Source organism: Ruditapes philippinarum, unplaced genomic scaffold, assembly GCF_026571515.1.
Source record: "Ruditapes philippinarum isolate M1 unplaced genomic scaffold, ASM2657151v2 ctg1955_1_1_1_1, whole genome shotgun sequence".
Classification (NCBI taxonomy): domain Eukaryota; kingdom Metazoa; phylum Mollusca; class Bivalvia; order Venerida; family Veneridae; genus Ruditapes; species Ruditapes philippinarum.
This window is the reverse complement of record NW_026863477.1, coordinates 264,670-290,563: the sequence shown is the minus strand read 5'-3', so window position 1 is coordinate 290,563 and position 25,894 is coordinate 264,670. Positions and strand designations below refer to the sequence as shown.

Here is a 25,894-nt window from a genome sequence, read left to right as displayed (position 1 = left end):
GTTTGAAGTTAATCTTTTCATTTACTGGCCTAATGGGTCCATGGCCCTCAAACTTTACAGGTGCATTGGTTTTGGCCAGTAGATGACCCCTATGTTTCTTTTTAGCAGGGAGTCAAGGTCAAATTAACCTTTAAGTCCAAATAGTTTCCAACCATTTAACTCGACAATCAATGGGCCCTCTGTCCTCAAACTTCACAGATGTCAAGATCACATTTATTGTCAATGTTAAAATGGTTTTGGACCAATAACTTCAAAACCAATAGATCCTTGGACCTCAGGCTTCATAGAATCACTGGTCTAGGGCACTCCACGGGGATAGTAAATGTTTTACAAATATTGCTTAATTAATGTATGAGTAAATACAAAATATGCTACCTGTGTGTCCATATGCAACAAGATCTACAGTAAGCATATGTGGCCTAGTTGTCAAGGTTGTTGGCTTCAACTAGATTTTTTCATGATGTGGGAAAGCTTTAAAAAGTAAATCATAAAAAATGTAAAAAAAAATTAAAAAGATAGTTATTGCTGACATTTCATGCAATGAATAATGTTATAGACATACAAATATCACTTAAGCTTTAACACAGGTTTGTAACATAATATTTTTATATGCAATTGATCGGTAATCTATCAAGATGTTAATCTATTTCGTTCAAGTATTAACACTAAATATCCCACTAAATATCTTAAAACATCACTTTTACGTCCTTTAATTTTGATAAAACCTTTTATGGTCAAGTATTCACTGAATAGCCAACAATGTAAATCATGAACAGACAGCAAAGAATAATGTGACGCTTGCATGGTTGGAATCAGGTGCTTAGTATAAAATTGACTTTTTGCAGATAACCAAATCCTTCATGTTTCTCTGAAATCCGCACAGGGGAATTACAATCCCACAGGCACTGTCTCTAGCTAAATTTACACCGTAAAATATGTGCACAGTCATGGTTTGTTGATCTTATTTTGCAGACGCACAACTAGCATACTATCTTTAAGTTACTTAAATGACATTAACATTCTACAAGTAAATCCAAGGTTTATAACGCTTCTGCATCCGTTTTGTAGCATGTCACCAAAGCTTTAAGATTATCCAAAGTTTCTTGATAATCGTCTTCTTCTAAACCAGCCGACATGTATCGGTGATGTTTTTTAATATTCATCTTAGCTGCTGATTCATACAGTTGTCTAATTACGTCCCCTGCTTCTGGTGTAGACTGTAATGATGTGAGCATTGGAACCGAGTCTACCCGCTTTCCTTCCGGTCTTGGTGTCGAACAGATGAGTCCATCGCTTGTTACATTTTCGTTGAAAATTTGTGGATAAGGAACTTTTGTTTTTATTGCACTTTCTAGACAGTTTGTAGCAAATAAATTCCCTTGACTCATGTGTGATAGATAATTTCTTAAAACCTCTTCTTTAGAAGTTAATCTAGCAAGATAATCTGGAAGTTTTGATGGGTCTGTCTTACTTTGTACCATCGCATTTGTTACACCTCGCATCACTACCGACTGAATAAAAGGTTTTTTCTCATTCTTGACATGAGGTGTGACTGGTTGCCAAGGAAACATTTCGCCATACTGGCTGAAAAAGTCTATTAAACTTTCATCTTTGTAAAGACCAAGAGGAAAACTTGTGTTTAATGTTGCAACCTTTCGACCTTGACTGTTGAAGGAATGAGTTATGTCCCTTAGATTGATTGCATTTGTTTCAAGTCTATATGGGAGTGACAGAGTGTCTAAGGTTGAAGCCAATATGGCGCTAGTGTGATACGCCATCGGTTTATAGTTCAAGTACGGAATTTCTATCGGCTTTCCTAATTTTTGCCATACACTTGACGCCAGCGAGACTGGCACAAAAAGAGAACTATGGGTAGTCACACTACCATATGCTAATGCCGAATTTATAATTCTCGTGGCTCGCTCCTTAGCAGTGCTATCTGGACTGTCAGCAGATGTGAAGCAAAACGTAAAGATTCCTTTTCCTGGAAATTCGTCTTCTAAGTAACGCAGAATTCCAGCTCCCAGGCCGCCACATCCATCATGTGTATCCATCATTATATGAAATCCTTGTAAATTATCACATTCTTCTGTAAAATAATGGATTCTATCTTCCCATTCACATGTGGATTCGTAATTGGAAAAGACCTCGTTTGCAGAATTGAACAAATCAAAGGGACTGAACTCATCTTTATGACGGTACTCTTGTACGACGTGAACAGATTTTGGATGGAAACTAGTGCCAAGAAAATCGGACCATACATTTATGTGATCTTCTAAATTAACTGGTTTCGTTTCTGATAAAGTGTCTCTTTCATCACCTTTTCCAGCTTGACAGACTTGTTTCTTTTTCTCTGTGCCAAGGTCATGGTCACCATACTTTTCTTCATCTATAAAGAAAATAAAAACAGTTAATAAATTAACTTAAACCTTTGTCAAAACAGTTGAAAGAGCACTTCAAGAATACCAAATAAATAAATACCATCAAGCATTAAAAAGAGAGCAATTGGCCCCAATGCGCTCCCCTGAGTACTAAATGCCATTGATACACAAAGTGAAGTTACCAGGTCTTAAAAAACAGGGTTAATGTTTTTGTGTAGGTAAGAAGTTGATGTTTTAAGACAATACACCAAGAACTTAAAAGTTATGATCAAGGTGGGAACAGTTTTTACTATATAAGCATAAAAGGAAAACCTATGACCCCGGGGCTGGGCCAATTTTGACCCTAGGGCTACAATTTGAACAATCTTAGTAGAGTTCCACTACACAATGCTTAATGCCAGATATCTAACCACTAGCCTTTGTCAATTCAGAGAAGGTTTTTTAAGTTTTTACTATATACATATAAGGAAAACCTATGACCCCCGGGGCGGGGCCAATTTTGACCCCCAGGGCTATAATTTGAACAACTTTGGTAGAGGACCTATAGATGATATTATATACCAAATATCTAAGCTCTAAGCCTTGTACCTTCAAACAAGTTTTTTTAAGTTTCTACCAAATACATAAAGGAAAACATTTGACCCCCTGTGGCGGGGCCAGTTTTGACCCCAGGGCTATAATTTAAACAGTTTTGGTTGAGGACCTATAGGTGATATTACATACCAAATATCTAAGCTCTAAGCCTTGTACCTTCAGACAGGAGGATTTTTTAAGTTTTAACTATATACATATAAGGAAAATCTATGACCAAGAGGCAGGGCCAATTTTGATCCTAGGGCTATAATTTGAACAATCTTGGTAGAGTTCCACTACACAATGCTTCATGTCAAACATCTAACCACTAGCCTTTGTCAATTCAGAGTAGAAGGTTTTTTTAAGTTACTTTACACATATATGGAAAACCTATGACCCCCGGGGCGGGCCAATTTTGATCCCCAGGGCTATAATTTAAACAACTTTGGTAGTGGATCTATAGATGATATTATATACCAAATATCTAAGCTCTACTAAGCCTTGTACTTTCAAACAGAAGATTTTTTAAGTTTTTACTATAAACATATAAGGAAAACCTATGACGCCCTGGAGCGAGGCCAATTAGGACCCCAGGGCTATAATTTGTACAACTTTGGTAGAGGACCTTTAAGTGATATCATATACCAAATATAAAAGCTCTAGGCCTTGTTCTTTCAGACAAGAAGATTTTTAAGTTTGCATTTTCTAAACTCCTATCTTAGCCCCGTGACCTACTTATACAACAGACCGAAACCATTTGAACAACTTTGGAGGGGGACCACCCAAGGATCATTACTGTAAAGTTTGGTTACTGTGGGGTCATTGGTTTTTGAGGAGATGTTGTTTAAAGAAATTGTGACGACGCACGACGATAGGACGACGGACGGTGGGGGATCGCAATAGCTCACCATGAGCTAAAAATGGTAAAATCTTAGCTTTTCAATAACATTTTATGTCCTATTACAATTAACCTTATACCTGTGCCATCTTTTGCTTCCTTTGCATTTTGGCAAAAATGTATTTATAGTGATTTAGTATTTTGTATGGAAGTCAAAATACCACTTTTTCATTTCAATTTCACTATGTTTGACACAAATTATATACTATTACTAGTGACACGCATCTACAATGTGCTAAATCCATAACTACAAATATAAAACACTTATTTGCCTTTCCACAGAAAGAAAAAATAGCTTAATTTTTTGACAATATTCTCAATTTTTGCTACAGAGAAGAGCTAAAATTGCTGTTTTAAGAGATAGGTCATTGAACAATAATTGATAATGAAAAATGTAAAAAGATAAAATATTACAACTTTTTGACTCTCTTTATTAACAGCACATTTATAATACATTAAAAGGGATATTTATAGAATTCTCCACAAGTCATGTGGGTTATTGGTTATTTACATGAACTAAAATATACAATTGAAAACAAGACAAAATCTTTTATTATTTTGACTTTGACCTGTACACCCACAATTAACACTTACCTGAAATATCTTTGCTTATGGACAGATCCTCAATTTCAACTTGTTCCAAACTCTTCAGATAGGGGTTTAGAGGTTCCGAGACCTCTTTATGCATGGTCACATCCCCCATCCATTTTATATCATCCCCATCAGCTCCAGTCTCGTACAGTAAACCTTCCTGCTTCAGTGTCTTTAAACTTCCCTATTAATATACATGGAAGCCAAAATTAATAATTTTGTTCATGGTCCCGGGTAAAAAAAGCAGGTATGTTGGTATATGATATGCACAAGAATTTTCTTGATATGCGTGAAAATTTTGTTGTTGATATGCACTATGATACGAGGAGTACCTATTGGACGTTTAAGGGACTTGGAAATGGAAGGTGCCGGGCTGGAATTTAAGAATTTAAAATGAATTTACCTTTTTAATTTATTAATATCTAATTTTTAATGTAATACATGGGGCATAACAACTATATAGGCACGAAATTTCTTTATTTATTTCTTCATTTATTTTTTATAAAACATGATCAATATTTCAAAGTAAAGATTTTGTAAAGGCGTAATGTAATAAAATACGGGTCAGGACAGAGGCCAAGGGCCACCCAAAAATGAACTCATTTTTTGGTTCGAATAAATGAAGCTCTTTTTGGGGGGAAATTCATGTTACACCAATAATTTAAGCATCATACATATATAAATCATACAATGACTTAAAACTGTTTTCCCTCTATATAAACAAGAGCCCGGTTTGAGTCGGGTGATGCTCCCCGAATAGGTTTTTGACACAGGAAAGTACACCTCTTGTAGTTTCAGAGTTATGTCCCTGGAAAAGGTTCAAAGTGCAATGATTCCAAAATTAGGCAAGGCAGAGTTACTGTTCTTTGCACTGCACTTGTAATCAATGCCATCTATCAACCTACAAAGTTTCTTGTTGATACCTCTTATGGTTTCTAAGTTATGACCGGGACAAAGTTCAAAATATAAAAATGTGCAATATCTACAAAATTTGGCAAGGCGGAGGTTAAGTACTTCAGCACTGCTATCTACCCATTGAGATCTGTCTACCTACAAAGTTTCATGTTGATATATCTTATAGTTTTAGAGTTATGTCCTGGACAAGATTTTTCTAAAAGGGGAGATAATTCAAAAACTAGAGTTATGGTTCTTTGACACTGCACTCCCCTTCAATGAGATCTATCTACCTACAATATTTCATGTTGATATCTCTTATAGTTTTAGAGTTATATTCCTGGCAAAGTTCAAAGTGTTAAAATTAACAAAGGGCAATAACTCCAAAATTAGGCAAAAATGAGTTATGGTTCTTGTGCACTGCACATCTACCCATAGAGATCTATTTACCTACAAAGTTTCATGTTGATATCTCTTATAGTTTTAGAGTTATGTCTCGGACAATATTTTTCTAAAAGGAGAGATAATTTAAAAACCGGGCAAAATAGAGTTATAGTTCTTTGACACTGCACCCCCCCTCAATGAGCTCTATCTACCTACAATGTTTCATGTTGATATTTCTTAAAGTTTTGGAGTTATGTTCCGGACAAATTTCAAACTGTTAAAATTAACAAAGGGCAATAACTCAAAAATTAGGCAAAAAAGAGTTATGGTTCTTGTGCACTGCACATCTACCCATTGAGGTCTATTTAACTACAAAGTTTCATGTTGATATCTCGTAGTTTTAGAGTTATGTCCCGGACAAGATTTTTCTAAAAGGGGAGATAATTCAAAAACCGGGAAAAATAGAGTCATGGTTCTTTGACACTGCATTCACCCTCAATGCCCTCTACCATTGTATGAAGTTTAAACAAATTATCTCCAAGGGTTTTCAAGTTATGCTCAGGACAAGACAACGGACGGACAGACGGACATCCTTACATATTTGTATTCTTGTTGGGTATTTTACTGTGTAAAAAAGTACCCAACAATACATCAAAATTCAATATAAATACCCAACATAACATATGGAATGAGTAGGATTGGTAGTTGTTGGGTATTTTAAGTACCCAACATATACCCTCTCATGCCCTCAGAGAGACTGACAGACGGACGGACGGATGGACAGACAGACAAGGCGCCGACTATATGCAAATTAGGACTTCCAGACTAAATAATGCTTGTATATAGTCACACTTTAGATCTTTTCATAAACTAACAGGCAAATTTAAAATCCTGCTTACAGTTCACTAAATGCCAACGGAAGTATTTAATAATTTAATACATGTAGTTAAAAATTCAAAATTATTATCTTTTACATAGTTTATAAGATTTACTTTCAGATTTAACCAAGCAATATTGCTATTAAACTGTAACATTAAATCATTTCAATATGATTAAATACAGAATATTTCTTTTTCTAATGAGATTGAAGAAAACATCTCATGATTTTTTTAATAGCTGATAATTACAATTCGTGTAGTTAATTTATTAGAATTATTAATTTTTTTTATTAAAATCAAAACATTAATGGCAGCAACTTATTATCTGGGTCCATCAGGGAACAGTGAAGCTTTAGATCAGCTGGTACATCTGTTTGCAATTCAGCCATAATTTGAATTTGTTCCTAAGAATAATTCCTGTTTTAGTCCAGACTGAATGATAGACAAGTACATTTAAGACATTTAGTGTGGTAACGGTTAAAATTACTTTTAAATCAAATGCGACCAGTCTTGGTGTGTAGGTAACTTCTCTGTGTCTGTTCTCTCCTTCCCTGTATAACACATCATGACAAATTTCTTTTGGTCCAGATGCCTGTGATGGGCTGTAGACAAAGGAAGATTCTTGGATGTTCCACCAATGGGTGCCTTAAATAAAAGAAGTTTTTATCAGTTATAAGTTTGTTTGTTTGATCCAGTTTTACATCACACTGACACATACATGTAGGTCATATGGTGATGTTCCAGCTTTACTAGTGGAGGAAGACCTCAGGTGCCTTCCCCCGCATTATTTCAGGCACAAAGTGGTACCTGAATTAAGAACCACCGACATTGCGTGAGCTAGCTGGAAAGGTTCCTCACATGAAAGAATCCAAAGTCCCTGTTGGGATATCAGTTAAAAGACTAATACTACATGCATATACCATTATGATCTGTTTAGCTGCTAAAGCAGAAAAAAATGAATATGGATCTTAATTATTTTTAACAATTGTTGACAAAGAATGATTAAACATTTAGGGATTATGATATAAAAAATAAAACATGAAACATGGCAATGCCACAATACCAGGTTTCAATTATCACCATTGTAGATAAATGTGTTGTAGTTTAAATACAAATACAAGCAACAAACAATGTAACTATGTGCAATGTAAATAATGAAAAATGAATTTTCTATTTTTAATAATTGTAACCTTGACCCTAGGGGGCCCAAAATGCAATCCCAAGTGAGGTCTTTATAAAAGCTTACTTTACACCAAATTTCATAAAAATATCTAATTCCAAACTAGTTATTGACCGGAAACCTATTTTCTATTTTTAGTGACAGTGAACTGACTGGAAACAGATTTTCTATTTTAGCAACAATGATCGTGACCTTGACTCTACAGGACCCAAAAGTAGGCATATGAGCTGGCAGGCGTTTTATAACTGTTATAAAGTTTGTTGTGATTAAAAGGATATATTACACTAATAATAACATTTTATGGCAAAAACAAAGGGCCATAATTAGGTTAAAACTTATCCTATCACAAAACCCCGAAAATATACATCAGGGCACTTGAAGACAAAGCTAGTCTGAAAATTTGGTCAAAATCCATTTAGAAATGAAGGGGAAGTTGCGCACAGTAGAAACTGTTCAATGTATAATCTATATAAGGAAAAAAACAAAGGGCCATAATTAGGTAAAATATTATCCAATCACAAAACCGCGCCAATATGCGCAAGGGCATTCGATGACAAAGCTATTCTGTGAAAGTTTGGTCAAAATCCTTTGAGAAATGTAGGAGGAGTTGCACACAGAAGAAATTGTTCACTGTATAATCTTTATAAGGAATAAAGGCAAAGGGCCATAATTAGGTCAAATATTATCTAATCACAAAACCCCGACAATATGCGCCAGGGCACTTGATGATAAAGCTTCTGTAAAAGTTTGGTCAAAATCCGTTGAGAAATGTAGGAGGAGTTGCGCACAGAAGAAACTGTTTACGCCCTCCCGCCTGCCTGCCGAAAAGTTTTTTCCTTGGGAAAACCTGGTTAAAAAATAATTAACAGAACATTTATAAATGTTGATGCATATAGACATACCGGTACATACATTGTACATTCAACCTTATTATTTTTTATTTAAATATTTTATTTATTAATTTTTCTTTGTATTTCTTTTTTATTTGGGGGCCTTAAGTTTATAACCATGTCATGGTCATCATGATTGAAGGTCTAAAAGTTAAAACTATAATCACTTATGTGGGAGAATATGGGGAATTTGTATAAGTAGTTAGCTTGCATGCCGAATGGTATTCGGCAAGTTCAAGTTCCACCCAGGTTGCAATTTTTTTTATTCTGTGATATCTGACGCCGTTATCTTCACTTATGAGACTATAGTGACTAAATGAAGAATGAAAGGGTTATAGTAACATAACCTTGATAATGAATATAAGATAAAATCAATACAGACGAAATTCATAATACAAATCCCATTTGCCATTAATTCATTCCATTGTCAAATTTAGAAAATTTCAATTGGCTATTAGAATGCTTTACATCCCTTTGTATATTTCCAATGAGCATTAGCTTGGCCCTATATTAACTAACTTGGCAACCAAGTCATCTCTGTGCTATAAAAACTAGGCACAGGTCAACACAAGCAATATTTTATTCAAACATACAATGTATTATGTCATGTACCTTGTTATTTTGTCACTAGACACAAAGAAGAATAAATGAATAAACAAAGCCTTTTAAAGCAATAATAATAACATATTTTATTGATAATTTCCATTCTTATAATGTTTGCTTTCCATACAATGCTAAAATAATATCTCACATACAATAACAAAAAGCTTTTATCCATATCAGTTGATATAATTTTAATATAAGAAATATCAGTCAAAGACAGAAATGGCCAGATTGCATTTGTAAATCAAATATCAAGAGGCTGTGATAAGTAGTTGCTGAAAAAAAATGAAAATTTTTTACCATTAATGTTGAAAATTTAACTAACTTGGTAAACAGGAAGTGGATGAGTGACAGACTTGAAATCAAATCCCATTGCTGAGAAAAATGATATGAAATAATTTCCTACCGTTGACCATATGTGTCGAAAATTTAACTAAGTTGCTGAGAAAACTGTTACGAAAATTTTTCCCCATCCACCATCTCTGCCAGACATTCACCATATAACTTTAATATTAGTAATACTATAATATTTGTGAATTTCAAAACACTTGGCCAATTTTTGTTATTGGCAATGTTTCATGTAGAATATCTAAGTTCTAGCTTTCTTATATACAGAAAACATTTTTTTTTAGTTTTTGTTTACTACATGTACATTTTGAAATATAATTTCATGACCCCAGGGCGGGGTAAATTTTGAACCCAGAGCTATGATTTGAACAATCTTGGTCGAGTTCACTACACAATGTTTCATGCAAAATATCTAACCTCTAGCCTTTCTCAATTCAGAGAAGAATATTGTTTAAGTTTTTACTATATACATATAAAGAAAACCTATAACTCTTAGGTCACTTGGGGCAAAATTCGAGCAATTTTGGTAGAGGACTTACAGATGATATCATATAAAAAGTATCAGAGCTCTGAGCCTTGTTAAAAGAAGATTTTGAAATGTTTACTATCTGTACATATTGAAAATCAATGACCCCTGGGGCGGGTCAATTTTGACCCAAGGGCTATAAAATGAACAATCTTGGTCGAGGTCCACTACAAAACGTTTCATGCCAAATACCTAAAGTCTTTGTCCATTCAGAGCAGAATATTTTTTAGAAATTTTTACTATATACATAATTATTCATATACATGTACATGTAAATATTAGGAAAACCTCTGATCCCCTGGGGTAGGGCAAATTTTGAATCTGTCAGAGGGAAAAATTGAACAACTTTGGAAGAGGACCTTTACATGATATTATATACCAAATATCAAAGCTTTGGGCTTTGTTCTTGGACAAAAAGATTTTTTAAATTTGCACTTTTGAAACTCCTTTTCTAGCCCCGTTACCTACTTTAATATGCAACAGGAACCATTTGAACAACTTTGACCCAAGGATCATTCCTGTAAAGTTGGTTACGGTGCACTTATTGGTTTCAGAGGAGATGTTGATTAAAGCAATTGTTGATGACTCAGAACACACAATGATGCTTGACGGACAGTGAAGGGGGTCACATTATATAGCTAACCATGAGCACGTTTAACTCAGGTGAGCTATAGATACATGATAAAATAAGGCTAACTTAATAATAAACCAGAACTATCACTAAATGTGATTAATACCCCCGCAAGCAAGAAGTTATTAGTAATAGAATACCTTGCAAAAGAACTGAAAAAGAGTTATAGTTGTGGGCAATTTAAAAGATAGTTGTGGTTCTTGTATGTTGCATTTCATTTCAATGTCGTTGACCATTGATGAAGTTTAATTGAATTACTCTGTAATATGTACAAACATAGTTACGCTTCTTGAGAACTGCACTTCCTCTCATTGTGCTTGACCATTGAATTCTAAACATTAGTTTTAAAGTTATGTACCTGACAAGGAAAAGGAACAAAGTACAATAACTTGAAAATACTGAAGATGGAGTTATGGTTATTGTACACTGCACTTCCTCTCATTGCGCTTCACCATTGTATGAAGTTGTATTGAATTCCAACAACTAGTTTTCAAGTTATGCACTGGACATGGAAAGGTAACAAAGGGCAATTACTGTAATTAGTCCAAAGAGAGTTAATGTTCTTGTGCAATGCACTTCATCTCACTGCCCTTGACCATTGTATGAAGTTTCTTTGAATTCCAACCATTAATTTTCAAGTTATGCACTGGACAATAAACAAAGGGCAAAAACTTTTAAATGAGTCAAGAAAGAGTTATGGTTTCTATGCACTGCGCTTTCTCTCAATATTCTTAACGATTGTATGAAATTGTATTGAATTCCAACTAAGTACTTTTCAAGTTATGCTCTGGACAAGAAAAAAGCAATGAAACAGTAACTTCCTCTTAATGAGCTTGACAATTGTATGAAGTTGTATTGAATTCCAACTAGTAGTTTTCATGTTATGCTCCGGACAAGGAAAAGTAACAAAGGGCATTAACTCTGTTATTAATCAAGATGGAGTTATGGTTCTTATGCACTGCACTTCCTCTAAATGTGCTTGACGATTGTATGAAGTTGTATTGAATTCCAACTAGTAGTTTTCATGTTATGCTCTGGACAAGGAAAAGAAACAAAGGGCAATAACTCTGTAATTACTTTAGATAGAGTTATGGTTCTTGTGCATTGCACTTCCCCTTATTGTGCTTGACCATTGTATGGAGTTGTTTTGAATTCCAACTAGTAGTTTTTAAGTTATGCTCCGGACAAGGAAAAGTAACAAAGGGCAATAACTCTGTAATAAGTGAAAATGGAGTTATGGTTCTTGTGCACTGCACTTCCTATCAATGTGCTTGATAATTGTATACAGTTGTATTGAATTCCAACCATTAGTCTTCAAGTTATACTCCGGACAAGGAAAATGCAATGGACGGCTAGACCGACCGACCGTAATTTGTATTGTTGGCGTTTTTTGTAGATAACTAAATGTAAGAAAAAAAGAATATTAATATGTGATTCATTAAATAAACAGCAAACTCCTTGAAAAAGACGGATTTAACCCCTCAAAATGTAGGCAACCAATACACTGTGCAAGAGCTTTTTTTTGTTCTATCTTACCATCAATATGTGAATCAGTTGATACAATAGTGTTGTATATATTGTCTCTGTTATTTAACACACATAAATTATTTGTAAACATTCACTCTTTAAGAGCATTTTTCTTTTATACAGGTATGTTTAAAATAATTATTTTCAAAAATCAAACAACAATCTTGAAAACTACAGACAACAGTTTAGAGCTTAATACACTTGAACTTCATTTTGCATTTGGGCCTGCATTTGCAGAGCCTGTCTCTAACACATTGATACTGATTTTTTTTATAAAACACCCAATCAACAGTTCCAAATTCAAAGCATAGCAAATTCAGCATGATAGGGTACTATTAAAGATTTTTTACATTGATACATATCGTATTTACCATTAAACTCAATGAAGACACAATTAGTTTTGAGAGGAAGAAGTGATGTGTATGATCTATCACACAGATAAAATACGAGGGGCACATTTAGAGTTGTTGCCACTTACTAAAATATGCCCCTCGTACAGTTTTTCATTTATCATCATATACTCGTACAAAGAAAAGCGATATTAAATTTTGTTTGTTCACACTGATACTTGTAAATATATTTCATCAAGAAGAATGAAATATAAAATAAACGGTAAGCTTTGTCAGTCTCTATTTTCTGTGGAGTAATATATGCAGACTATATCTCATAAACAAGAGGGCCATGATGGCCCTAGATAGCTCAACTTACCAATCGAACTCATCCGAACAATTACCTAGACAAGCATTCTGACCAAGTTTCATGACAGGTGAGTCAAAAATGTGACTTTCAAACCAATTTACTGGATATTTGGATTAAAACAGTAGCCACTAGAGTGTTAACAAGATTTTTCTATTTTTAGCTCCGGAGACCTAGTTTTTCATCTGAGATGACCCATCTTTGAACTCATTCGAGGAATGACCTAGACAAGCATTTTGACCAAGTTTGATGACGATTGAGTCAAAGATGTGACCACTAGAATGTTAACAAGGTTTTTCTATATTTGGGCAGTGTGACCTAGTTTTTGACCCCAGGTGACCCATATTCGAACTTGACCTAGAAATCATCAAAACATACTTTCAGACCAATTTACAGGATATTTGGATTAAAACAGTAGCCACTAGAGTGTGACCTAGTTTTTCATCCAAGATGACCCATGTTCGAACTCATTGGTGCAATAACCTAGACAAGCATTCTGGCAAAGTTTGATGATGATTGACGCAAAAATGTGACCGCTAGAGTGCTAAAAAGGTTTTCCTGTGACGTAGCTTTTCATCCTAGATGACCCATGTTGAACTCATCGGAGCTATCACCTATACAAGCATCTTGACCAAGTTTGATGATGATTGAGGCAAAAATGTGACCACTAGGGTGTTAACAAGGTTTTTCTATTTTTAGCTCAGGTGACCTAGTATTTCATCCGAGATGACCCATGTTCGAACTCATTCGAGCTATCAACTAGATAAGCATCCTGACCAAGTTTGATGATGATTGAGGCAAAAATGTGACCGCTGGAGTGTTAACAAGGTTTCTCTATTTTTAGCTCCTGTGAATCAGAGATGACCCATGTTCGAACTCATTCAAGCTATTACCTAGACAAGCATCCTGACCAAGTTTGATGATGATTGAGGCAAAAATGTGACCGCTAGAGTGTTAACAAGGTTTTTTTATTTTTAGCTCCTGATACCTAGTTTTTCATCTGAGATGACCCATGTTCGAAACTCATCCGAGCTATCAACTAGATAAGCATCCTGTACAAGTGTGATGATGATTTAGGCAAAAATGTGACTGCTAGTGTTAACAAGGTTTTTCTATTTTAAGCTCTAGTGACCTAGTTTTTCATTGGAGATGACCCATGTTCGAACTCATCCAAGCTATCAAATAGATAAGCATCCTGACCAAGTTTGATGATGACTGAGGCAAAAATGTGACCGCTAGAGAGTTAACGAACAAGTGTGGACAGACATTCAACAATCCTTAAAGCTCACCCTGTGAGCTAATAAAATCTAGGTTTTCCATTATTGATATAGTAAAGGATAAAATAATATTATTTGGTAGATTGTCATTGTTCAACACTCATTTAAAGTCTGATTTAATAAAACTAATATTTTCTAAGCTCGTCATTTTTTAAGAAGAAAAAAAAAAGAGTAATATTGTTATAGTCATGTTGGCTTTCCTGTACCCATTGCGGTTGCCTTGCACAGTGCCGTTGCTATCCGCAAACTTTAACGATGATCATAACTTTCATGTGCAATTATTCCCTTTTTAAGTCTTTTCACTCGAATGTACAAAGTCAATACAGCTGTATTCATTCTTTCAGTTTAACAAGTTTATTATTATTCCAAAATAATATGTGATAAAAAGAATGATGAAAGTACTAGATACTACTATCAGTCTGATAAAGGCAATCAGTGTATGATACTTAATATTGTCTATTTTTGACCCCATTTCATTGCCTAGCCAATATGCTGGAAAGGAGCTTACATATATGAAAGTTTGCTGCATTGCTTCTTGCCCTTTGATGAAGAGAAAGCAGGTAGCAATTAAATGCTTGTTGAGGTCTGTTTTCTTGTTCCATACATTGTCCTAAAATGTTTAGAGCTGTTTCTCTATGTTTAAGGTTTACATCTGTTACTATGGTTCTTATAAGTTTATTTAGGGCTTGTTGTTGATCTTGATGTCTTTGTAGATGACGGTAGACCTTATATTGAAGGAAGTATAGGAAAGGTAGAGAATCTACTACAGCCCAGTCCATCCAACTGTCTGTAATTACATCTCTGTGTATCATGTCATCTTGTGTAGATCTAAACATTTCATATTGTAGTTCACGAGGAACACAGTTGATCTCTTTCTGTATGAATCTGACACAAAAAGCTGTAATATGTGTGATGCAGTCCTCACTTTGTTCACCACATACCCTCATGAATTCTGCTGTTACTCTTGGTAGAGGTTTGTGACAGCAGCTACATATAGGTACAACAGGACAAGAGTAATATTGTTGTTCAGTGTGTCTCAATATAAGTTCAGCTTTCTCCATATCTCCTGTACTGTAGAACACTGAGGCCAATTTAAGTCTGCCAGATGAGATATCAGAGTTTAATCCAGCTGATAACCAGACCAATGTTTCAGATGATACTTGATTATTTTCACCAATACTGGATGATGCCAGGGCAGACCCATATGTGGTAAAAAGACATGGTGCTACAAGCTTGAATGCAGCATGTTGAAATCTATTACCATGATCACTGAAGGTCATCATATTAATTATAGATTGCTTCATTGTTCTAATGTTTTCATTGTGTAAAATTTTTAAAACATTTTTATGCTGTAAACTTATGATGCCTGCTAAATTTATATATTTCCAGGTCAAAACAGTTTCATATATTTCAAGAGAAGACATAAAATAGTAAACTCCATGTTGTACTACGTTCAGTTTAACTTGAAGTCTATGACCAAGATCATCGATATCAATCCCAAGTAACATTTGTCCATCATTCTGTATGAATTCACAGATATATTTTGAAAGTTGATGTTTTGTCTCAGCTGTTAATTGCCCTGCCATCAAATTATTGTCCGGTATAATGAAATGTGAACAATGGTCATTCTGTACACAGCTGTGTAGTTCCAATAAGCAATATGTTAAACATGTAAGTAAATTGTTCTCTTTCCATATACTTGACTCTGTGTTTTCTATACAATGTAATAGAACTGTTTTACACATGAAACTTGATATATTAATTATCCCTTGAGGATTTAAGAAGAATTTAAGAATCATTTTCAATAATACATAGCATCTTATTTGTGTTATATTTAGTCTAAACATTAGGCATCTTTCTGCCAATGATGTAGATATTCTCCATTCCAATTCAGGATATTCACTGACCTTACTTCCTGTTGCAACAACAAAACAGCCAGTACTGGCTGCATATCTTTTCATGTCTTGTGTTGGCCATCTACCAATACCTTGTCTTTCTAACCAACTGGATGCTGATTGAGGCCAGGATTTACAAGTAAAAGCCACTACAATGTCTGAATCATATACTCCAGGTTGTCCTTGTTTAGAAAATGATGGTCCATGCCTTACAACACCTTGAAATATACCATTGAATAGTGTGTTCTTAACCAATACTCTTCCACTTCTATCAGTTATATGGTCTTCATTAGGAATGACAGTATCAGGGAGAGGTACATCAGATTCGAGCAGTTGTAAGAAACAATAACCAGGGGTAGTGTTCTCATCCTGTATCATGAGGTAGTTAAACTTGCCATGTTCCCACTCTGACAAGTCTTGTATTATATTGCGTTGATGATCACAGTGTAGTGCATCAAAGTCTGAACCAAGTCCTATAGTAGTAGTACCTTCACCCTGACTCCCTAGAATATAATGAGTGATACTTCTACCACGTACCCTGCCCTCTATATTACACATAGTCTCCCTCAGCATGGTAAGTCTTCTCCTTCTCATCACCATTCTTTCATTGACACCAATGTCATCTAAAACCTCTGATAATCTCATTGATAGGTTTTCTCTGTAGTCAGGTTCTTGAAACATTCTGTAATATAATAGTAAAATGGAAAATTGTTTCAGTCAGCTGCCAAAATAATTTGTTCACATACTTCTACTTTTACTTATTACTCTTTTATGTCCTAGAACAGAACAGAACTGGAGAGCCAAACTGGACATTAGACTGATTTGTACTGTAAACATAAGACAAATAAGTTGGGGGTTACATATATAATTTATCAATTGATCTAAGTGTGGTATTATTCTTCTCTATTACATGTGAGTAAATTTGAATATTTGTTTTCAGTATTTTGAAATCAGAAAGACAATAAAATTAAATATTTATTCAAATATTCATGTACTGTAACACTTTCTTACATAACTCATTCAATATAAATGTGAAATATTAAAGTATAATATAAAATAAAGTTTTAAACTTACTTTGAATGTTGGAATTAATATGTCATAAAAAAAATTCACAAGAAAAAATATTTCTCTTCATTGTCTAGATAGGTGGAAATTTTACTATTTTTACTTCCTCTTTTGGTTTTGAATGAACATGTGAAGGGAAATAACTCACTTCTTCTTAAAAAAGTAAGTTTATTGAATTATGTCCCTTTAAGATATAAATAACACCACAATATATCCTAAAAATACATAATATAAAACTTTAAAATGTATATCTCTTTTTAATTGAAATACAGAATTCATTAATGTTTTTTAATTGATAAAAGGGAGATTAAATATTACATGGAACACTTTCTTACAAAATTCATTAAAATATTATAAATGAAAGAATATGTATAGAAAGATGTAGGTTTAAACTTACTTTGAATGTTGGGATAGAAATAATCCAGAAAAACTTTATCTTTCGGTTTGACTAGATAGGAGGAAATTTTGCTATTTTTAGCTTTTTTCAAAGAAAAATAGAGTTATTGGTAAAGTCATGTTGTTGATGTTGCCATTGCTGCTGTTGTCGAAGCCATTGCGGTTGCTGTCCACAATTTTTAACGTTGGTCATAATATATTATCTTTAAATACATTAGTTGTCACAAAAATAATGACAAAAGACAGAATCTATATGTCAATAGCTTTTTAATACAAGGCAGAGCTGACCGGCCCCATGTTGGTTTAGGGCCGGGTTGACACTTTACAGTCTATTTCTATATTACAGTAATATTCTATAAATATTAAATGAGCATAGACTACATACTCCTGATTTAGACCCAGGGTCTAATCGGCGATATCCTATGTTAATCATGGGTCTAAACCGGTAGTATATATAGGCACATACATGTAGAGTAGGCTCGTTCCGTATTTGTAATATTATTACTGTATAAAATATTGACGGTGCGAAACATAGGTGTTATTGAAGGAGATTGCTGTCTAAATTCTAATGAATATTATAATCATATTCAGCAAGGAAGTTGTCGTACTTCTAGCCAAAATTTCTAGCTGTATGTGAGTCACTTAAGGCTAGCCTATACACTATTGTAAAGGCTAGTCGTACAGCACGTTCAAAGTTAATAGTAAGTAAATCAATAAGTTAGCAACCACTCTCAATTTTTTTAAAGTGTTTCACAATCGGATTTTATTCATACTTCTGTAGATCCACTGTATAATTAAACAGAGAACATTTTAGATTTTTAAAATATCTTGAAAAATAAAAAAGTTATGCAACTTCAAAGATTTTAATATCGAGCGTTCTTCTGGAATTTCTTCACTATGTACATGTGTATGTTATATAAAGTATTGCCACGTTTCCATTTTACATACGATTTATACAGTGAGATGCTCAACCAGTTATCTTTACTCGCAACTCTCCTGATAAGAATAGCCTGTTGTCTGCTAGTTCGGAAACTGTCAATCGGTGTATTACATACCTTGTGATGTATGGGAAACTTTATTATTTCAACAGACTATCATTCCCCTCGAGTTCTGTTTTCATTGTCATCCGCTCCAGTATTGGTCTATTCAATAAATATTGTCAAGTTTTAATCTTTTCCACTGCCTGGTGCCAGTGTTTATCTAATTTTGATTTAAACTCATTCACATTCTTGGATAAATCTATTTCACTGGGAAAGGTTCCATTCATTTATGACTCTATAAGCAAAGGAATTTTGTCTTATTGCCTTTAGTGGTCTTTACTTTTCTAACTTATAAATATGTCCTCGGATTTCATGATTTGTAACAGATAATTTGAACAACTTTTCATAGTCAAAATTGTCTATTTTGTGGACATGTTTAAAAACTTCATATCATATCTCCACGCTGACATCTATAAAATCAAGAGTTGGTAAATTCAATGCCCATGTGCCAAATGTTCATATGCGAGTTCTTTTAGTTCAGGGATGATTCTTGTAGCTCTTCTTTGGGTATTTTCCAATTGTTTATTTGTCTTTGTTACAGAGTAATAAATGATATTTCAATAATCTGTTATTGGTCTTATAAGACCTTTAAACAATAACATAAACTGCTTCTTATCCATGTAACTAAAACTTCTTTTTAGCAAACGTATATGAGAGTTCACTTTATTAACAGTAAGACCGATAAGCTCATCAAATTTCAAATTAGATGTGAAGTTAGTACCTAGGTTTTTTTCCTTGTCAATGATTTCAATGTCAACATCAATATCCAGTGTTGTCTTTCATCAAAATTGCTGTTTCACATTATCTTACATTTGTTAGAGTTGAATCTGAGTAACCAGTTGTCACTCCATTCACATAGTGTTTTAATTTTGAAGCAATTGGTGATCAGACAAATTTCTCATAATTCGATATAATTTTGTATCATCAGCAAAGAGTCTACAAACATTTAACTGCCTCCGAAATATCATTCACAAAGATAACAAACAATAATGGACCTAATACTGTAAAATTGCGCCACAGATATATAAACAACAGATAAGAAACAATGAAAATAGACAAGAATCCTATTCAGACCCACAATCCTGCGCGCTTCGTTGATAATCTGGCTTTCCCGCTGGTCTCTGATTTTCATGCTTCGTTAAACTTCTGCGATATCGTGAATAATTGCTTACATTGCCGACATGGATTTTCATCTGAGAAATATTTGTGTTGAAAAATGTGTTTTGTACACTTTAGAATATAAGTTTGTTTGTTTGTTTGTTTGTTTCATTTTACGCCTTTTTCCAACAGTATTTCAGTCATATAGGCGGGTAGTTTCCTAACCATCGTTCCTGGAGAGTTACACCAGTACTAGACTACCTTCCTCCATGCTAAACTACCAAAGCATCTCCCGGGGATCGAACCCACGCCAGAGAGGTAACTGGATTAGAAGTCATCGACTCTAACCCCTCGACCACGGAGGCGGCTTAGAATATAAGTAAAAAATGTTTAGTCTTTTTTGTTGATGTACCTCGGGGAATTCAATATGGCGGTATTTTGGCTACTTTTATCCAGAATGCATCAAATCTCGCAAAATCTCGCGACATGTGATAACTTGCGGGAACACAATTCCGCTGGTACTGATTTTAACTGTGTGACATCGCAGTCTCTTCTCCATCTTATATTTAGCTCCATGATTGCTCATGTGTCAAAATCGTCAACTTCCTCTATTTTTTTGTTTTTAACATTTTTAAATATTCTTTTATCTTCTTTTAAGCAACTCTTTTTAACTTTCTTGATTTTTGATGCACAGACATGTCTACGCCCCCGCAAGGGATTTGAAATTAACGGAAGATATTTGAAACAAGCAAATTCGTTGAATTTATATCCCCCGCCGAGTACTGGTTATTATCAACACAACAACTTAAGACATAAGGCTTTATTTATATATTAATCATGGCATAAACAGTAATATTCTTTGAACTTGATAAATATTCAGGGCAATAACAGAGCCATAACTTTGTGTTAAATAGTAAAATCTGGAAATGCCAATGAGATGTATGCATACTACATAACTAATCAAGGGCCATAAATCTGAGTTATAAGTATCTGACTGGAACAAGGCGACTATATGCACATCTCCTCTTAGTATCCCATAAAGTTTCATTGAATTCCAGCCAGTAGTAGCAGAGAAGTAGCGAGGAAACAAATATTTTTCTATATGGATACTGCATAACTAATCAAGGGCCATAACTCTGAGTTAAAGTGTCTGACCGGAACAAGCCAACGATATGCGCATCTCCTCTTGGTATTGAAGGTTCCCATAAAGTTTTGTTGAATTCCAGCCAGTAGTTGCAGAGAAGTAGTGCGGAAACGATTTTTACTCTATATGCATACTACATAACTAATCAAGGGTCATAACTCTGGAGTTAAAGGGTCTAACCGGAACAAGCCGACGATATGCGCATCTCCTCTTGATATTGATGATTCCCATAAAGTTTCATTGAATTCCCGCCAGTAGTTGCAGAGAAGTAGTGCGGAAACGATTTTTACTCTATATGCATTTTGCATAACTAATCAAGGGCCATAACGCTGTGTTAAAATGTCTGACCGGAACAAGCCGACGATATGCACATCTCCTCTTGATATTGATGATTCCCATAAAGTTTCGTTGAATTCCAGCCAGTAGTTGCAGAGAACTACTCCGGAAACGATTTTTACTCTATATGCATACTACATAACTAATCAAGGGCCATAACTCTGAGTTAAAGGGTCGGACCGGAACAAGCCGACGATATGCCCATCTCCTCTTGATATTGATGATTCCCATAAAGTTTCGTTGAATTCCAGCCAGTAGTTGCAGAGAACTACTCCGGAAACGAAATTCGGACGGACGGACGGACCAATTTTTCAGGTTTATGAGCTATTTCTATTGTTCTTTTCTTTTGTTTCCTTGTGGGCTAACTATTGTTTCCTTACGAGCTAACTATTATCTACGGAAAGAAGTCCTTTGTTCTCTTTTGTTCCAGTATACCGTTAGTTAGCTCATATACCTAAAATGTTTGTGCGGAAGGACGGACGGACGGACAACGCCAAAACTATATCCCCCTCCCGATTCCATCGGCGGGGGATAATTAACGGAAGATAGATAGAAAGGATACTGATCCTTGCATGTAGTTTCCATAGGATCTCGAGAACAGGACCGCAGATTGCGGCGCATATTTTCGATCTTGTAACAGTTTTATAAACATTTCTGCTACATCTAAATATCTTTTAGTATTATCTGAGTATATGGCCTCAAAAAATATATTATCAATTGAACCCAATCTGTCTCTTTTTAAAACTGCTCAAATTTTACGGTCTTATAAAAAAAAGACAAGGAGTGACATCCGCCATTCGCCGCAACGTTTTCGGCATGAGTTTTTCCCCTTTGGCTACAATTGATTACAATTTTTTTCAGAATTTTGTTCCCATTATTTTTGTCAACTATCAGGTATCGTCCGGATATAATGTTCATGGTTTATTGTTTACACATGTTGACATGTATAAGCAGCATTATAACAGGCGTATTCATGTTTTGATTTGTTAACATGGAGAAAACAGACACTGTAGTAATATGGTCCAACTGATTTTGCCTAACTGAAAAAGGAATATTAAAACATGATCCATGGATAAATATTTTAGGCACTCATCTGGTATTCATTACTAGGAAATAAGGCTCTCACGTTTACAATTTTTTGTAAACGTTTACACGATTGCTAAGAACCGAAACGATACCGTTTAAACGGTGGTACTTGTTTGTACTATACTACACCATGTATTCCAAGTCTCCGAATGATGATTTACTTTTTATTTACAAATAATTTAATGTTCAGGGCTCATCAATTCATGATTGAGTCCACACACATTTTCTGCATTGTATCCTCATTTCACTCTTTTGAAAGATCAAAGGATAATCAACTTTACCAATGTATTATGTCACGATTAGTGCACGGTAATGCTGTGTGGAGGGTTGTAAATACCTATTTTCCGTATTTTACTTTGGAATAAACCAATTACAATTGATAGAATTCATGATTACAGGCAATGATTAAGATATTTTGTAAGACAATATAGTCATTTCGATTAAACGGTAAAAATTATCGTAAACGTTTTCGACTGAAAATCGAAACGAATCCGTTTAAACGCGTAACCGTGGGGGCCTTACAAGAGAGTACTAAAAAAATTAAAACAAAAATCAAGCATATCAAAGGCAGTGTTTTTTTTTCTCACTTTTTGGGGAAGGGGGTCGGTGCCGTTTGGAGGGGGAAAAATGCAAAAGGAGGAGGAATTTTATTTCTTCACAAATGAAGAAACAAAAACGAATCCAATGCATATTTTAATACATCACTTACCACTGTAAGATTTACTTTTGTTTGACAACACAAGTTTAAAATTCATCGCTTTTTCTTAATATACGGATCTAAAATATTGACAGCAGAATTTAAAGCGTTGCATGTTTAACTTGTTGGGATGCCAGGAGTAGCTCCCCTTACATACCCGGGAACAATTTGTAAACAACTTTGATAATTTACACTAAGTCTTACAGGCTTAATATAAAACAATTTTCGGCAGTTATATGCAAAAAAATGGTATTCATTGCAGGCAAATTTTGGCTGCCATATGAGGGGGAAATTTCGGCTTTGAGAGGGGAAAAAAACACTATTTTGAGAAGGGAATGGGGCTGAATTTTGCCGAATATTTTTGTGAAAAAAAAACACTCAAAGGAGATAACTTACACCAAACGTTGCGGAAAATGGCGGATGTCACTCCTTTTCTATTTTCAATATACCGTAAATTTGACTTATTTTTAAATTAGCAGATTATATTAAATTTAGATTAGATAATTAAAGACTACCCGCTCGCATAATAAGAAAAGATATTCAAAGGTCGGAAAAACAATATGTAAAGCGGGTACGGATTCAGATTTATGCGCCCCAATATGCAGTCCTGTTCCAGAGTTCCTATGGTATCTAATTTCCTATTATTTGGATAGAGACCCTCTGAAAAATGTTTCATCTTTATTACCTTTATGACACTATATGATCTCCAAGGTTAAAGCATTTTTGACACTAGATGCATGATTCAATTTTTTATGGAAGTCCACTAGGCATTGTGATACGCCAAAGGGAATGGCGGCTAGCCACTTCCATCCGCTATCCGGCAACCACGACACTTCCCCGAAATAAATTATTACAAACAATGACTAATATCAAAGTCATACATACCAACAAAATTAGAATAATGACCAACTTGAAGCGTCACTAGTTCTCTATTAGCCATTGTATACTGGATCGAGATAATATAAATAAATGTTTAGACGATTTTTCACATGTTAGGACCAAATTGTCGAGATTATTGTATATATATCACCGGTCATTGGAAAATTTGAGTATCGAAAAAGTTCTTTACGCGGAAACGATAATCTTAGCGGGTAGGGGATAGATATGTCTTGTTTATTATTGTAATTGATTATAAGTAAAATTTGATCGATGAAATATAAATGTGAAAAAAAAAATCAAAATTTAATTGAAAAAAATGTCTGTAACATTACTGTATGGAAATTAACTGTATCCCACTGTAACCTTGTGTAACCCTTATGTCCCTGTATTCCGTGTCATGAGGGTATTGAGAAGAATTGTAAAAAAATGTAACGATAATATTTATTTCAACCACGGATTTATATTAAATATAAATTCGTGTTTCAACATAAATTGAAAGACAATTTACTGTTAACATACAAGTGAAACCTTTATTACATTTACAACATTTTTAAAATACTTGTTTGATTTATTATTTACATACTGCTTCATTAGTCCTAGGACAAAAAATATCCTAACTTTCCCCAAAAAGTGCAGATTTCTCGAAAAGTTGATCATACCGACTGTTAAAATCATTATGAATCTTAAAGCTCTTTCCTGAAAATGTCTCTATTTTCCTAGTGCTTAATTCATTTGAAAAAGCCAATAGTTAAATTAAAATTTGTCATAACAAAATAGTAGTATATATATTGTGAGTCTATTTAAACTATTATAAGATGTTTAACAATTCTCTTCATAACATTCAATGGTTTGATGTTAGGTAGTGATTAAACGCAATGTATCTAGTTTGTTGATATATTTTAAGTGTCTTTATCATCATTATTTAGTTGAATTTTATCCTTTGTTTTTAGGATTACACTCTGTACATTATTTCAGGCACAAAACGTGCACCTGAGTAGAACCACCGACGTTCAGTAAGCTAGCTGGATAGCTTTCTCACATGAAGAATCCGAAGACGCTTGGGATTCTCAAAACTTCAGCGGTTCGAATTTAACAACTATATACTCGGCCATGGACACACCCATATTTTTTTGTTACAAGTATGTTGATAAATTGCTATGTTCTGATAAAATAGTTTGGAAAAAATATGTGCCTTACAAAAGTGTATGTGTGTTTCTTTTTAAATAATAAATAATAAAAAAAACATCACATCATAGTTTCTGTTATGCATAATTTATTGTGCAAATATCATTAATGGATATGAAATGCTTTGTACAAGTATGATGATAATTAAATTGTTAAGTTTTGACATTGAATAAAAGTGTCTGATAAAATACTTTAGAAAAATACTAAGTCTTGCCTAAATGAATTAATAAAAAAGTAATAAAACCTCATAGAAACTGTAACTGTAAAAGTTAGTTTGCACACCCGGATTAGCTGGGAAAGTCCAAAATATTCTTTATTCTGGTGTAAAATTCTGGAAACAAAGTGATCCCTCGGAAGCACTAATCACAACAAAATCACATAAGAATTGCAGACTCGGTTTGATTGAGTCTGTACATGAGGGATCATGAATAAGTGCAACATCCCTCACGCCCCCTAGCACCGGCTTGAGCGGTACTCAACTCTCAACACTTGATAGTGTTGGCATCAATGATCCCGAAGGACCAGAAAATATAACAACACTGAAGTGAAGTACGGGGCAACTTTTTACGGCTGCCACACAGCACTTGACACCTGCTGTGAAGTACAAAATTCTGGAAACAAAGTGATCCCTCGGAAGCACTAATCACAACAAATCACATAAGAATTGCAGACTCGGTTTGATTGAGTCTGTACATGAGGGATCATGAATAAGTGCAACATCCCTCACACCCCCTAGCACCGGCTTGAGCGGTACTCAACTCTCAACACTTGATAGTGTTGGCATCAATGATCCCGA

General features: G+C 34.4%; 1 protein-coding gene across 1 annotated transcript; it reads right to left on the bottom strand.

The window, feature by feature from the left end:
* Nucleotides 1-628: 628 nt before the first annotated feature.
* LOC132722179 (protein misato homolog 1-like) lies at nucleotides 629-24,074 on the bottom strand. The gene is made up of 4 exons (XM_060706627.1): nucleotides 23,920-24,074; nucleotides 7,087-7,244; nucleotides 4,447-4,627; nucleotides 629-2,389 (listed from the first exon to the last, which is right to left on the bottom strand). The coding sequence occupies exons 1-4, from the start codon at nucleotides 23,972-23,974 to the stop codon at nucleotides 1,041-1,043; spliced, it is 1,743 nt and encodes a 580-aa protein (XP_060562610.1). The 5' UTR covers nucleotides 23,975-24,074; the 3' UTR covers nucleotides 629-1,040.
* Between the last annotated feature and the right edge of the window lie 1,820 nt (nucleotides 24,075-25,894).